Source organism: Hordeum vulgare, chromosome 5H (assembly GCF_904849725.1).
Source record: "Hordeum vulgare subsp. vulgare chromosome 5H, MorexV3_pseudomolecules_assembly, whole genome shotgun sequence".
NCBI classification, from domain to species: domain Eukaryota; kingdom Viridiplantae; phylum Streptophyta; class Magnoliopsida; order Poales; family Poaceae; genus Hordeum; species Hordeum vulgare.
In genome coordinates, this window is record NC_058522.1 from 486,411,863 (window position 1) to 486,427,381 (window position 15,519).

A 15,519-nucleotide genomic window follows, 5' to 3' on the forward strand; every position below is an offset into this window, starting at 1 on the left:
GTGTGCAACGATCCAACAGCAATCGGGTCATCCGTATCAAGCAGCAGACAGAGACAAGCGCAAAAGGATCCGTCGAGGGCGGTAGAATCCGGCGGGGGTGACGGCTGCGGTGGAGGTCCTGCGAAGGCGCGGGGGCGGCAAAGAGGAGTAGCTGGCATGAGGGCGGCGGAGAGGAGCAACTAGCATGGGGGCGACAGAGAGGAGTAGCCTGGCACGGGCTCCGACGACGAGGCGACGTAGAGGAGACCAGCAGCGGACGATGAGAGACGCAGACGACAAGAGACGCAGACGACGAGGAGACCAGAAGCGGGAAGAGCGCGAGATCCGATGAAGGATGATGACTGGCAGGTGGCTGTGAGGGCGGCGGCTAGCGGCTTTGATCCAGATGCAGAGGAGGTCCGGCGGTGGGCACTAGCAGACATCGGGAGCGGCTCGATGAAATCCACCCGGCTCGATCCGATCGGGAGAAGAGGCCAGCGGATGGATTCAGACAACGGGGGAAAGCTGGATCCGATCCTAGCGGACAGTACCAGCGGGGCAGCGGAAGCGGCTTGATGGAAACCGCTAGGTTCGATCTCGATGCAGACGGCGTGGCAGGGTAGGAGCAGTCGTGGGATCGACCGACAACATGAGCGAACGTGGGGACTGGAGGCTACGATGGGGGAGAAAAGCAACGGGGGCGCCACAGAGGATCAATAGCACGAGTTGCGACTGACCTAGCTCTGGTACCATATTAGAAAATATGCAACTTGTATTTCCATAAGGCCATAAGCGAGTATATATATATATACACAGACACACAGAGAGGAGCGGTCGTGGGATCGACCGACAGCAGGAGCGGACGTGGGGACTGGAGGCTACGATGGGGGAGAAAAGCAGCGGGGGCGTCACAGAGGATCAATAGCACGAGTTGCGACTGACCTAGCTCTGGTACCATATTAGGAAATATGCAACTTGTATTTTCATAAGGCCATAAGCGAGTATATATATATATATACACACACAGAGAGAGAGATGTAGAATATGTAGGAAACCCCCTCTTGTAATGCAGTGTCCGCATGTCGCGTACTTGTCATCCACCATGATTGATCATGCTTTATTGATTCTATCTTATTTATTATCGTTGGCATCAGAGTTTGCAGATGGGGTTTTTTTGGTGCTTAGTCATGTTTTGGTTTTGATATATCATCCAATATTTGTCATTATTTTTTATTTAGATGTATCATTTGTTGCTATGCTTTTGTGTGTGTGGTACACACGTGATAGGATTTATATCTAGAGCTTTAATTTTCTTTTGACGACATTTCAAAGTTTTTTTTTCCTTTGCAAACACCCAACTAAAACTTTGTTTTAGCAAAGGTGGCGTCAGATAATTGATAATAATACCTTACCATAGATTTCATAATTGTTTGGCAAATAATTGTGCAAATACCGTTTGGGTTTTCCTATGTGAACCACTGAATGCCAACCATTATTTTTGCCTATATTTTAGACAAGTACTTCCTGTTGTTGAAGGAGGCAGTGTAGGTCCGAAATACTGTACTTGATTCCATATTTTTGGATATAGCATTTTAGTTTGATGTCACCATATTTTTGTCTCAGTTAAGCAATGTTTTTTTTACTTAACTTTACACTACTATCCGAATTTAAGTTATTCCTAGTATAATAATAATGTGTGAAAAGTACTAATTCCAGATGTTGTTTTCCATGCATTAAAAAAGAGAAGACGCTCTTTGACAGGACATAACAGAGTAGTAAATCAAACACCTTTATTCCAAAATATAAAGATATACAAGTAGATGGAATCTACAGCCATCTGCTAGAAAAATAAAAATACAGAGTATCTGGAATGCAGAATAATTTTCCAGGTGTTGATTTCCATCCATCAAACAGACGCTCTGCATCACATCAACAGGCTCTCATCTCCCACAACCTTGATCATATCTTGTATCTCACGTCTGGGGACAGCTGTCCAGACAAGTTTCACCTCCACAAGTGCGGAGCCTAATTTATAATGGGTCAACTCAGTGGATCGTCCGAAAGATGTGATGATGTTTTGATCAAAAACATCACCAATGCTACGACCGGTGACAATGAGCACCAACTTTCTACCAAGTGGGACAGCTACAACATGACGGCTCAAGGGAACAGTCCCTGTCTCAACCTCTGCTGCTGCTTCACCACCGTTGTAAAGCTCTATACCATACTCATAATTCTTGGTAGTAGCGGCGACAACTCTTGAGACACTACACGGTCCCTTCAAGATATTGACTTCAATGGTAGCTTCAATGGGACATACAATATACGCACATCTCACTTCCACCCTACTCAGATAGCTATTTAGACTCACACCCATGGTCAGCTTATCATTAGGGAGGCGGGCCCTGTTAAAAACGATCACACCTTTGCTGAAATCTTTAACATCACCTCCATCACAGACTATCATTAAATTGATCTCAAAATATATTCTATCCGCCGGAACAAGCGCTCGGCATGGATCCATCAAAGTTAACTTGTCATCCTGCAAAATGAAAATTCAACCAAAATAATCTTTCCATGTGTTTTTGAGCCACACCTAAGCATAGGAAAAGATTGGAGGCACATACATACCGCTGAGGTGATGAGTTGGGGATCATCCCTTTCACGCCTGAAGAGATAAACACATCTATAATCGACCTGGTCTCTTGCTACAACAGTACCAAAAACTTTTATCGGGAAGCCAACTTCCGATTCCTTTACCTTCAAGGTAATGACATTTACACATGATCCTACGATCGAGTTACGTATTGGTGAAGGTATCATGTTAAGCCGCGGACCACGACAAAAATCAGCTGTGGATAGAGGCCACAATCACAAATCAAAACCAACATGTATGACCATAAATGGGTATGTAAAGAAGATTAACGAATGAAACAATATTGAAACTACTCACACTGTTTGTCAAGGTCAAAGAAGGCTAGGTTGAATATGTCGAATCGGGTACGGATGTAAGCATTGACCTTAGGGTCGTATCCTGTAAACTCTTGGCATCGAACTATGTCAAGAGCCTGCAAAGCCTTTTCCTCCCATTCGAGCTCTTGCATTAAACATGGGGTTTCACTGCATGGCAGCTCCTGCTTGTCAACAACATGAGGGTAAGATTTTGTTTTTAATCCGCCAGAGCAACAATGGAATAAGTGTAGAAGATGACCATAGGATTTTGTTATTGATGTCACAATGGAACAAGTCGTAAGATAAATGACTCCATAGTGGTAAAATTGCAATGCGTCAAAAGAGTGGATCGATCAAGGAACATACCTTGTCGCTCGAACATGTTGTGGAATCTTGCAATCGCTTTGCTATCGTGTCTCCATCTAATTCTGGAGCAAAGACACTTTTTATGTTAAAGATATTACAAATTTCGCGTGGAGATTTTCCCTTTATCTTACTAGCAACAGTCTGGCAGGCTAGGTCAATCAGTCCTCTTATTTGAAGATATTCCGAAGCCTGCAACGTAGTAATTCAAAGCTTAAATAAATGAAAGAGATATGGCATTTTTTTGCTAAGGAGTTGATTGAGCTCTAAGATAATTCTCATTCGAATGAGCAAAACCATTATGTTGCTATATGGGCATGACTCGTATATCATAGATAACACCAGTGGCGGAGCCAGGAACCAATGATGCCTTTGACCAAAATCTTACATATCCTTGGTTTCATACCGGGGAGTGTGTAGCAAATTGATTCATAATCTTAAACATAAGTTGCTCTCTATTATTTTTGGATTAAAAGTTTAGAATTCTCACGAATAAGCTCGATGTGAATTAGGTGTAAATCCAACTTCAGCAAAAATCTCGTAAAACAAAAAAGACAATCAATTGATATAATATCAACTAATAATAGAAAATTGAGGGCTTACTTAAGTTGATGAATTTGTTTGGTTTCAATCAATATGTAGTTATTATGGTTAAAGAAGACGGTCCATTATTAAATCATGGATTTGATTATTATTATTTTTCGGGCGCAAATGATGGATTTGATTCAGCCAAATTATACCGAAGCCGGTTCTATCAATTGATTGAGGCATAACTTTTCATAGATACATACATACATACTAATAAATGTATACTTGATAATATATATAAATTATTCTATTTTTTGGGAAAGTGCTGTAGCGTGGATGAAAGTGATTGTACGCAGAGTACTCACCAGGATGAGATCGAAGAGGGCCTCGTGGTTGAAACCAGCGATGAAATCTGCATCCCAGTCGCTCAAGTCGTGGGATCCGGAGGCGTGCGTCCTGGAGTAGTCCATCACCTTGGAGAGTGTGTCGCCTCGGACGGAGAGGCGGATGAGGCAGTACCTGATTTCGCCGCCGTCGTCGGAAGGGATGACGTGCTTCTCCGACTCGTACTTCATCATTATTCTGATTTTCCTGCCAAACAGGGCCTCTGCCTCTGCTTCTGCCTCTGATAACACGAAGTCCACGCCGTCCTCGCTCCGCAACATCACCATCTTCTCCTTTTCCTCCCCCTCCGCCGCCATGGCTCCTCTGCTCGCTCGAGCTCGACCTCGGTTTGATGTTACTTGGGCTAGCCTTTTATTTTTCCTGAGACGAGTTACTTGGGCTATCTAACCCTAGAGGATCGACTTTATTGCGCGGCAGGCGATGCAGACTTTATGGGAGCGCCGGTTAGGAGCGCCCTACGTGGGCCCGCCCCTTCACATATCGGGGAACGGGGGAGGCTGGCGGAAAGAAATAGATCTCCCGGCGGCGTCAGACGCGAACTCCTTGCCCTTGTTTGGTTCCAACCGAAACTGAGGTCGAGAGTCCTCACAGAGCTCGGGATCAACCAAGAAACAGAGGATTCCCCCCGTCGAAGCATCGTTCGTGGGTCTACTAGCACCCAACTGTCTCATGGCGTCCCTGGAGCAGGATCCTCGTCACCGGCAAATCCAAGGCCACCGTAAGCCACCGGTCCTCCGTCTTTCTGTTAGCCTTGCCCTCACTAATATTACTGCAATAGATTAGCCTAGGCTGTCTATGTTTGTTTCTATTTGATTGACCAGTCTGGATCCCTTTCTGTTCCAGTTGTTGAATCTGTTCATATACAAAAATATATGGAATCTAGTTGTTGAACATGACACTATAGCGCATGATTCAGTAATTTGGTAGGGGGCAGCCCAAAGGCAGTTTGCAGAGATGCCCATCCCACTGAATCATGCGCTCTAGTGTCATGTTCTATTGGATTGAACAAGATTCGACGGGGCCTGGGCAAGGCTGCAAAATGTTTTGCAAGAATATCTATGGTCGATTGAATCCCTTTTATTCTTTTTAAAACACTAAACATGTTTTATTTCTGTAATGCAATTGGCGGGCTCGCATAAAAGCTGCACGACGGTCATAACTAGATCTGTATCGGTGTACTTGTTCTTACTGTTTCCTTCGTTGCCGTCTCTATATCATGGCCGTGTCGTGTTGCAGATGTATCAGTCGGTTCAGACGACGCTTCTCAGACTGGCAAAAGAATAAAGGAATGTCTTCCAGAGGTACGTCATGTAATGCTGATAGCATAATATAGAATACTACTTCCTCTGTAAAGAAATATAAAAGCCTTTAGATCACTCTTACGCTCTTATATTTCTTTACAGTGGAGTACTATTTTTTAGAAATCAGAGACGGGGTTGGGGTGGGACGGTGGGTCCTCAATATATTACTTGGCTGATTGAGTTCTTAAGGAAACCCAGATGGAAAAGCTAAACAAGTTGACCCCGTTTGTGAGGGAAACTGGGCCGAAAACCATACAGTATAACAGACTAACAGTAGTAGAAAGAAAGAGAACAATATGGGCGCCGAAGAGAAGGCGAAGACCAGCCAGCATACACAGAAGTACCATCACCAAGAGAAACGCAAGCAGATGTTGGGTGTTGATGAGGGGTCACAACACCAAGACATTGTCAGCCGCCAATCCCAACGGCGTGATACATGAGGATCCATGATCATCCAGTTCCGATCCCCACGGTGCAATACAGGAGCACCACAATCAACGAGTTCCCATCCCCATGGTGCGATACAGGAGCATTCACAATCAACGAGTTGTGATCCCCACGGCACGATAAAGGAGCATCCACAATCAACGACTGTCATAGCATGACTGCAGGCCCGTGAGAGGGGGGGGGGGATATTGGAGGAATGCAAGCCTAGAGAGTGCATGTGTACATTACTCCACAAAGACCTGTTGTCTAGTTCATTTACTGCCACTTGTTAAAGCAATAAGCGGAGCAATTTCAGGGACAGCATACGGCTGGGCCAAGCAGCTTGCTTTGTCCAGTGTCTCCTCTTTCTCCCCATGTCTGGAAGATCTAGAGGAAGGTAAGGATATGAGGAACAGAGGACAAGGGTTTCGTGACATGGACTAGTGTCTCTTGCGGTTTTCTTGTGTAATCTTTCACATCATGATTGGAAATTTGGAAGCTGACTCGTTGTATTTTATCAAACAATTCATGACATTCATATCTCGCGTGTTTATCTTACACTTAATATTTGAGCTTTTTTACAGTACCCTATACTGCTTACAGGGGAGGCAACGGTATAACACAATCAAACCGTCAATTTTCTAAGGGTACGATGGGCAGAAAAATTAAGAACGTTGTCTTTTCTTTTTATCACGGGCCTAAGTTGTTGGCCCACTTACACTAGTGGGACAGGGCCTATAGCCCCGGCCCGTAAGGGGCTTTAGTCCCGGTTCACCAACCGGGACTAAAGGGGCGGGACTAAAGGCCTAACCTTTTCGTCCCGGTCCTCTTACACGTCGGGACTAAAGGTGCTCCACGTGGGCGCCTCGTAGCGCCCCAGGGGCAGGCCCTTTAGTCCCGGTTCGTTACACGGTCCGGGACTAAAGATTTTCAGATTTTGTTGGTTTTTGGGTTTTTTTTTGAATGAAAATTATTTTTGGGTTTTAGGGTTTTAGGGTTTAGGTGTTCGGGAGATTAACGTGATGCCTCGTTTGGTGTTCGGGAATTAGTTTTCATATAATTTAAATAGAAATAATTATGCGTATATATATAAGATTAACTTATCTTACAAGCGAGCATATATATACAATTATATGCAGATCTGAATTATCGGGACTAGAGCCCGTCTATTCGATTACATGGACGAACATCACTAATGGCCCCTATTTTACACTAAATCGTCCTTTGTCATCTATAGCTTCCGTTCTCAGAAATCCCGCAAGCTCCTCTACAACAGCAATCGCGCGTTGCTCTGGTAGGACCTTCTTCCTCATGGCCGTGTGCTATATAAGAAGAGGAGATGAATATGAGTATCAATCATGATAACAAAGAATGACGGGTAAAAATAGAGGTGTGAATGTTCATTGCTTACGTCGAATCTGTGCTCCTTGAGCTCAGAGGTAAACGTGTGAATGGTCTCGCAAACATAGTATCCGCATAGATGTGTTCCCCGTGGCTGCTGGTCGCACTTTACGAGAATAGAATATATATAATCAAAATAATAATCTAGCATCATAAATGTATTGAAAATTAATAGAAGTATATCATACTACTACTTACCTGAGCCGCTCTAAAGGTCAGCTTCTCAGGAAATTTACCGGGAGTCACGTACTTGAACCGCTTCCAAACCCTGCCCAACAAGGATAATGATTTGCTAAGTTTTCATTAATTGATATATCAGAAAATCATCGAAAGAGACCGATAGAGCGCAAGAATGATTAAAATTACCCTTGGAGCATGTCCTGCAGGCTTTGGAACTGTTCCAAGGGTCTCGATAATGGGTCGAAGGCATCAATTCTTCCCTTATCAATTTGAATGTCCAACAGAATCCAATGGAAGCTGCACATGTATATATATATATATATATATATATATATATATATATATATATATATATATATATATATATATATATATATCAGTAACTTATCAATTACACTTATAAGTGAATGGATACAACAGAGTAAAGACCCTCACTTGAAGTTGTATGGAAACAGTATGTGGTCACAGAAATTTTGATCTGTTAGAAACCTTAGAAGGTTTTCCTCCGTATACTTAGGATAATTAGTTAGCGTCGCTATATGTATTTTATCTGGGTCAATAAACCCAATATTTATGATGCTCTTACTTTTACAATCCAGAATCTTCATTCTGCATAATAGAGTATAAGTTATATATAGACAATGAATTGAAATAACTAAACAAGTTATATGTAGATAACGAATTGAAAAACTTACAGACAATAGCAACTCATAAGCGATTTGTCGAGGGCGTCGCCATTGTACATCTGGAAGAGTTCATCAAAGTCGATATGGATTTCTTCGGGGCGGCCGTAGTACTCCCGTGGCACACTCAGCACGATCATCGTTCTCCCCTTCTTTGATTCACTTAAGTACCATGTATGCAAGTAACGCATATTTGTTGGGAGATCATCTTTGCTGACCAAAGGCTCACCCATGACAAACTTTGGCTTAGGGGCTACCACAGCCTTGGGTATCTTGTCGTCTTGGGAAGACAACAATTCTTCAACCGAGATACCACATTGAGCCGCCAACTCCTTTGATCTTTCTAAAGCTAGCCCCTGCACCGGAGGGGGAACATTCTCGGTTAACACCTTGAGGGGTGGGATCGACTGTTTGGCCTGTTGTCCAAGCTGAGGAATGTCTGATTTTTTCTTGCTTGTAGTTGAACTGCTCTTTTTCACTTCCTTCTGCAATGTGCGTGTATAGTCATCACGCTTATGGTGTAAGTCATAAGGTCTGATAGGAAGATTAGCAGACGTACCTTTGGGAGGGGCGACCGTTTGCGCTTTGGGGTGCTCCGTGGCTTAGGAATCGTCGGCGGAGCGTTCTTCGTGGCACGCTCCCGCTTAGTATCCGGAGCGGGCGGCGGCGGAGACGGACGACCCAAGTCCGGCGGCGGTGATCGAGATCTTCTCTTTTTCACTTCCTTCTGCAATGTGCGTGTATAGTCATCAGGCTTATGGTATAAGTCATACTGTGATGGAAGGGTCGTGAAGTATTTTGCAAATGCTATTTGCTTCTAGGTGTATTCCGGGCGGGGCTCGGGTTCCTTCTTTTTCATCTGCGCATCATGATGTTCCTTTGCTATCCTGGCGTTTTCCTCGGGGGTACGATCATAAGGTCCGATAGGAAGATTAGCATGACGTACCTTTGGGAGGGGCGACCGTTTGCGCTTTGGGGTGCTCTGTGGCTTAGGAATCGTCGGCGGAGTGTTCTTGGTGGCACGCTCCCGCTTTGTATCCGTGGCAGGCTCAGGCTTTGTATCCGGAGCGGGCGGCGACGTTGCATTCTTGGTGGCACGCTCCCGCTTTGTATCCGTGGCAGGCTCAGGCTTTGTATCCGGAGCGGGCGGCGGCGGAGCGTTCTTGGTGGCACGCTCCTGCTTTGTATCCGTGGCAGGCTCAGGCTTTGTATCCAGAGCGGGCGGCGGCGTTGCGTTCTTGGTGGCACGCTCCCGCTTTTTATCCGTGGCAGGCTCAGGCTTTGTATCCGGAGCGGGCGGCGGCGGAGCGTTCTTGGTGGCACGCTCCCGCTTTGTATCCGTGGCAGGCTCAGGGTTTGTATCCGGAGCGGGCAGCGGCGGAGCGTTCTTGGTGGCACGCTCCCGCTTTGTATCCGTGGCAGGCTCAGGGTTTGTATCCGGAGCGGGCAGCGGCGGAGCGTTCTTGGTGGCACGCTCCCGCTTTGTATCCGTTTCAGGCTCAGGGTTTGTATCCGGAGCGGTCAGCGGCGGAGACGGACGACCCAAGTCCGGCGGCGGTGATCGAGATGGACTCGTGTTGTGCTGGCCGACGTCATGTGGAGGGCTTGGCGGTAATGGAGGTGTAGGTGACCTGCGACGACTCGGAGGCGGTGTTGTCCTTGGGGCCGAGCCTGGAAGCTTGATGTAGTTCTTGTCCCATAGGATGACTTCACCCAGTACTTCTCCGAGTGTCCTCTCATCTTCGGGTCCAGCTATGTTGAGCTCCATATCATTAAACCCCGTCATGATTTCATCCACCCCGACTTTAGCAAAGCCAGCTGGAATCTCACGGCCATGCCAGCGTGCATTAGGGCCAGAAGGTAAAGCTTGTCCGACGGCCACCTTCATGGATATGTTCTTGAATTTCTGATGAAGTTCACATGATGTTGAATCCTTGATTCCATCCACGGGGTAGCCGGGACCGCCCTCTATCATTCTTCGTTCATCGGCGGGCGGGGCCTCAGATTCAGCCACGCTGCTTTTCCGCTTAGATGGGGCGCCGGTAATATCAAGTGCAGGATCTTCTTGACGCGGTACTGCTCTAAGCTCATCAATCTGCTTTTGTTGCTCGTTAATCCTGGCAAGCAACTGGTTGAACTTGTCATTCTCCTCATCCTGCTGCCGCTTCTTTGCTCTCTCTCGGCTTCTGTAAGTGTCTTGGTCTCTGGCAAACCCAAGCCACCACGGGTAAGATGGACCGAAGCCTCGCGTTCGTCCTCCATGTCCGTCATTGCCGAGGACCAGTGTGAGCAAATCTTTATCTCTATCTGCAGTGAACTTTCTTTGTCCCTCCTTAATTTCTTTCACTATCCTTTTCCAATTCTCCCTGGGTATCCTAAGATTGTCATTGCAGATGAGGTCCCCTGTTTTTTCGTCGTACGACCCACCATGCGCAAGGAACCAATTTCTTGCTCTCAATTCCCACTCATCACGGAGTGGTTCAGGTACGATGCCTTTATCTATCAGATCTTGCTCTTTCTTTTCCCACTTTAGGATGGCAGTCTCATAGCCCCCTGGCCCCAGCTTGTGGTGATATTTCTTCTTGTCGGAATTTATCTTGTTCTTTTCTAATAATGCCTGGGCATCTTCTGACTCCTTGTACTCTTGAAATTCCTTCCAGTGATTCGCCTCCTTGGCTAGATACCCCTCGAATACTGGCACTTTCTTTGTCTTCAGATAGTTTTTCCATAGCTTCTTCTTCCAGCTACGGAACAGTTCGGCCATCTTCTTTAGAGTCCATTGCTTGACTTTGGCCCTCAGTTTGTCTGCGGCGTCTTCATTCTCACATTCTGGCAGGTTGAAATGTGACATGAGATCATTCCAAAGATTATCTTTGTACCTTTCCGCGACATAGTCACTATCGGCTGCCCCTTTGCGCTTGTTCCACTCCCGAACGCTGATCGGGACGTGATCCCTAACGAGAACTCCCCATTGCTTCTTGAATGTGTCAGCAGCATTCTTAGGAAGCTTGGGTTCGCCCGTAGGCATTATCACCTCAAAGGTGTAATGCGTCCGTGCATCCAACTTTCTAGTCGGGCCTCGTTTCGTAGATTTGCTCGATGTGGAGGCCTAAGAGGGAGAAACATTCGTCAAATGAATGTATATGTATACAATATAGAGCCATCTCCAATATTTTTCACATATTACAAGTGATTGTCGAACTTCATATGTATACCTCGCCGGACTTTATTATTTCTTCACCGGCTTCTCCACCGGCTTCTCCATCAGTGGAGCTATCACCTTCTCCGTCATTGGACCTATCTCCTGCCCCATCGGCGGCTTCATCTTCGTGTCGCTCGACCTCCATTCCATATCCGGAGGGGTTTAGATATGACGACGGAGATTCGGCTGGTTCAACGCCGGGGCCGTCTTTGATTATATCTTCGAGAAGTTCTTCCTCTTCGAGGTTCCTGATATGTGGATCCATAGTTCTGCAAAAAACGGACATTTGATTAACTAATAAACTAACAAACTATATAAGAGGGGTTGGAAACTTCGAAGGCTCGTTTTATATAGGAGGACCTTTAGTCCCGGGTCTTGGTTAGAACCTAAACTCTAAAATACCAGGCGGGCGGAGCCCAGTCCCGGACACTTAAGCATATACAATAGCAAAATTAAACTAGTTCTATTAATTTTCTTGCTAAAAATAAACTATTAACACTTAAGCATATACAATATAAAAATTAAACTATTAACACTTAAGCATATACAATAGCAAAACTAAGCAATAATCTAAGAAACACTATTAACACTTAAGCATATACACTATACAATAGCAAAATTAAATGACAAAAAAAATAGTTCTTCTTCTACTTCTTCTACTTCTACTTCTCCTCTTCTTCTATTTTTCCTCTTCTTCTATTTCTCCTCTTCTTCTACTTCTTCTTCTACTTCTACTTCTCCTCTTCTTGTATTTTTCCTCTTCTTCTCCTCTCCTCCTCTTCTTATTCTCCTTTTTGTTCTTTTCTTCTCCTCCTCTTCTTATTCTCCTTTTTCTTCCTTTCTTCTCCTTTTTCTTCCTTTCTTCCTTTTTTCTTCCTTTCTTCTCCTTTTTCTTCCTTTCTTCTCCTTTTTCTTCCTTTCTTCCTTTCTTCTCCTTTTTCTTCCTTTCTTCTCCTTTTTCTTCCTTTCTTCTCTTTTTTCTTCCTTTCTTCTCCTTTTTCTTCTTTGCTTGTGCTGGCCGGAGTGTTGGGGAGGAGGGGGCGTGGGGCTTACCGGCCGGAGGTGTCGACGGCGCGGCGAGGAGGGCGGCCCGCGGCGAGGAGGACGGCGGCGGCGAGCAGGACGACGGCGACGGCGAGGAGGACGGGGCGGCGCACGGCGAGGAAGACGGCGCGCGGCGAGGAGGACGACGGCGACGGCGAGGAGCACGGCAGGCGGCGGCGAGCAGGACGGCGGGCAGCCTGACGGCGTCGTTGAGTTCGTCGCTTGCCGCGCCGGGCAGGAGAACGAGAGGAAGAAGAAGAGAAAATGGACGATTTGGGTTCGAAATTTTCTAACTCCCGCTTATACAGGTGAATCTTTAGTCCCGGTTCGTGGCTCGATCCGAGACTAAAGCCCCTTTAGTCCCGGGTGGAGCCACGATCCGGGACTAAAGACCTTTTTTCGGCTGACCAGAAGGCGGGAAGCAGGGGCCTTTAGTCCTGGGGCGTGGCTCCATCCGGGACTAAAGACCCCCTTTAGTCCCGGTTCTTTCCACGACCCGGGACTAAAGGCCCTTTTTCGGCTGACCAGAAGGCGGGAAGCAGGGGCCTTTAGTCCCGGGGCGTGGAAAGAACCGGGACTAAAGTTTTGCCTATACAAACCCTCGCCCCTGCCCACCATATCCCCTGTTTTTTGGTTGTTGAAGTGTGACCATGTCATGCTCTTGCCACTCTAGTTCATGCACATGACGTGTTCGATGAAATGCCCGAGCCACTCTACTTAAGCTTTCTCCTCTCCAATCTCGACCTCCAAGCTCCATTTTCCTTAATATTTGTCTAGGTTTAGCCGTGCACCAACTGCGAGCACCACCGTGGTGAGCCTCTTGTTCTTATCTTCTTTTTAAAATCAAAAAAATCTTACTTGTATGATTTAGATACAAACTTGTATAAATTACTCACTTTCATTATTTTTTGTTATTATATAGTGCGATGGTTTTGGTATCCGCCTCCGTCGGCCCTCGTCCTGTCTATGATTCGGATGTGGTATATATTATCTTTTATAACTATTTGTTTTATTTAGTGTTTATGACAATTATGACGACCAATGTGACATATATTTTTTTAATCTAGGAGGTATGTGAACCGGAAATTCCAACCCACATAAAAATTCTTGTCGAGAAGTTAAATTTGGTTGAAAAAGAAAACAAATACTTGAAGAAAAAATTGAAAATAATTGTGGATAAGAATATGGAACTGGAGTTGCATGTCGCCGATGTCATCGATGATCGCAAGATGAAGATCGATGCGATGCGGTTGAAGATAGATGCAATGCGCTTGAAGATGGATGAAATGCGCTTGAAGATTAGGAATATTAGAAAATATGCCATTGATAAAGAGGCTTGGTATCATTATGCTGTTGGGTCAATTGTTACCTTAGTTACGATTTTGATCGCGTTTGTTGTTGCATTTAAATGTTTTACATAGTTGTATGTTGTTTTATGAGAGAACTTTATGTATTTATTTTTTGCAATAATAACATTTGATCACTACTGTTCTTTGGCTTTAATGTGATGATGAACTTGTATTAATTTGGTCATATGTTCTGCAATGGTTTTTTGATATATTTGATTTCATAATAGAGATGAATCGCCAATGATAATATTTAATTTCATGATATGGTTTTTTGAACTCCATACTTTTTGACTTCATTTGGTATATTTCGTGGATTTACTTATTTTTTTTGAGCTAGTTGACCCTGAAATCGAAAAGCACTACAAATGAACTCTGAAAATGTTGAAAGTTGGCATGCTATCCTCATTTCACCCACATAGCATGTGCTAAAAAGTTGAGAGGGCTACGACAAAAACTGGATGCACTTCGTGTACAAAACAGACAATCTCTCTCGAAGTATCAGGGTTTCGAACGAGAAAGGGATTTCATTTTTGTGAACTTATTTGAACTCCATACTTTTTGTGTGTTCAAAATGCACCATTCAAAGGCACATCACAAAATTTCAACAATTTCTGACTTCATTTGGTATATTTCGTGGATTTACTTATTTTTTTTGAGCTAGTTGACCCTGAAATCGAAAAGCACTACAAATGAACTCTGAAAATGTTGAAAGTTGGCATGCTATCATCATTTCACCCACATAGCATGTGTTAAAAAGTTGAGAGGGCTACGACAAAAACTGGATGCACTTCGTGCAAATCTTGGGAACTCTCTCTCGATTTTTCTCCACTCCCGACCATCAGCGGTGTGCCTCAACTTATCGTCTTTCATACGATCTTCCATGTGCCATCGCAACAACTTCGCATGATCTTTATTTCTGAACAGACGTTTCAACCGTGGTATTATAGGAGCATACCACATCACCTTGGTAGGAACCCTCTTCCTGGGTGGCTCGCTCTCAATATCACCAGGGTCATCTTTTCTGATCTTATACCGCAATGCAGTGCATACCGGGCATTTATCCATATTCTCGTACTTCTCACCGCGGTAGAGGATGCAGACATTAGGGCATGCATGTATCTTCTACACGTCTAATCCTAGAGGGCAGACAAGCTTCTTTGCTTCGTACGTGCTCGCGGGCAATTCGTTCTTTCTTGGAAGCATCTTCTTCATCAGTACCAGCAACTTTTCAAATGACGAGTCAGTCACACCGGTCTCTGCCTTCCACTTCAGCAATTCCAGTGTGCTACCCAGCTTCTTCTGGCCATCTTTACAAGTTGGGTACAACAATTTGTTGTGGTCCTGTAACATCTGCTCGAACTGCAACCTCTCCTTTTCTGTGTCGCAACCTCGCCGTGCATCAGAAATGACCCGGCCAAGATCATCAGCGGGCTCGTCTGGTTCCCGTTCTTCATCCTGATCTTCTTCTTCATTGTCTTCCATTGCGGTATCAGCATACTCAGGGAACATAGATCAGTAGTTGTCATCATCGTTCTCTTCTTCTTCATCATCGTCTTCCATCATAACCCCTCTTTCTCCGTGCTTGGTCCAAACATTATAGCCCGACATAAAACCGGACCGAAGCAGGTGGCTCTGAATGACTCTTGAGAAAGTGTAATCCTTCTCATTCCGACATTCAACACATGGACAAAACATATAGCCACCAC

At 45.0% G+C, this 15,519-nt stretch overlaps 2 protein-coding genes across 4 annotated transcripts in view; one reads left to right on the top strand and one right to left on the bottom strand.

Annotated features, from left to right (window-relative positions):
- Positions 1–1,752: 1,752 nt before the first annotated feature.
- LOC123399740 lies at positions 1,753–4,611 on the bottom strand. The gene is made up of 5 exons (XM_045094126.1): positions 4,188–4,611; positions 3,298–3,486; positions 2,933–3,113; positions 2,611–2,831; positions 1,753–2,521 (listed from the first exon to the last, which is right to left on the bottom strand). Exons 1-5 carry the CDS (start codon positions 4,521–4,523, stop codon positions 1,904–1,906), a joined length of 1,545 nt encoding a protein of 514 aa, XP_044950061.1. The 5' UTR covers positions 4,524–4,611; the 3' UTR covers positions 1,753–1,903.
- Positions 4,612–4,658: 47 nt separating this feature from the next.
- Positions 4,659–15,519, top strand: part of LOC123399742 — a 36,893-nt gene continuing 26,032 nt past the window's right edge. Inside the window, exons 1-3 of one of the 3 annotated variants that reach the window (XM_045094128.1) lie at positions 4,659–4,945; positions 5,464–5,528; positions 6,271–6,540. In XM_045094128.1, coding sequence (XP_044950063.1) covers positions 4,659–4,945; positions 5,464–5,528; positions 6,271–6,398 — 480 coding nt within the window. In that variant the 3' untranslated portion in view covers positions 6,399–6,540. Of the gene's footprint in view, positions 4,946–5,463; positions 5,529–6,270; positions 6,541–13,386; positions 13,427–15,519 lie in introns of those variants that run through there. The other 2 variants (XR_006610423.1, XM_045094127.1) reach the window with 2 other exon arrangements.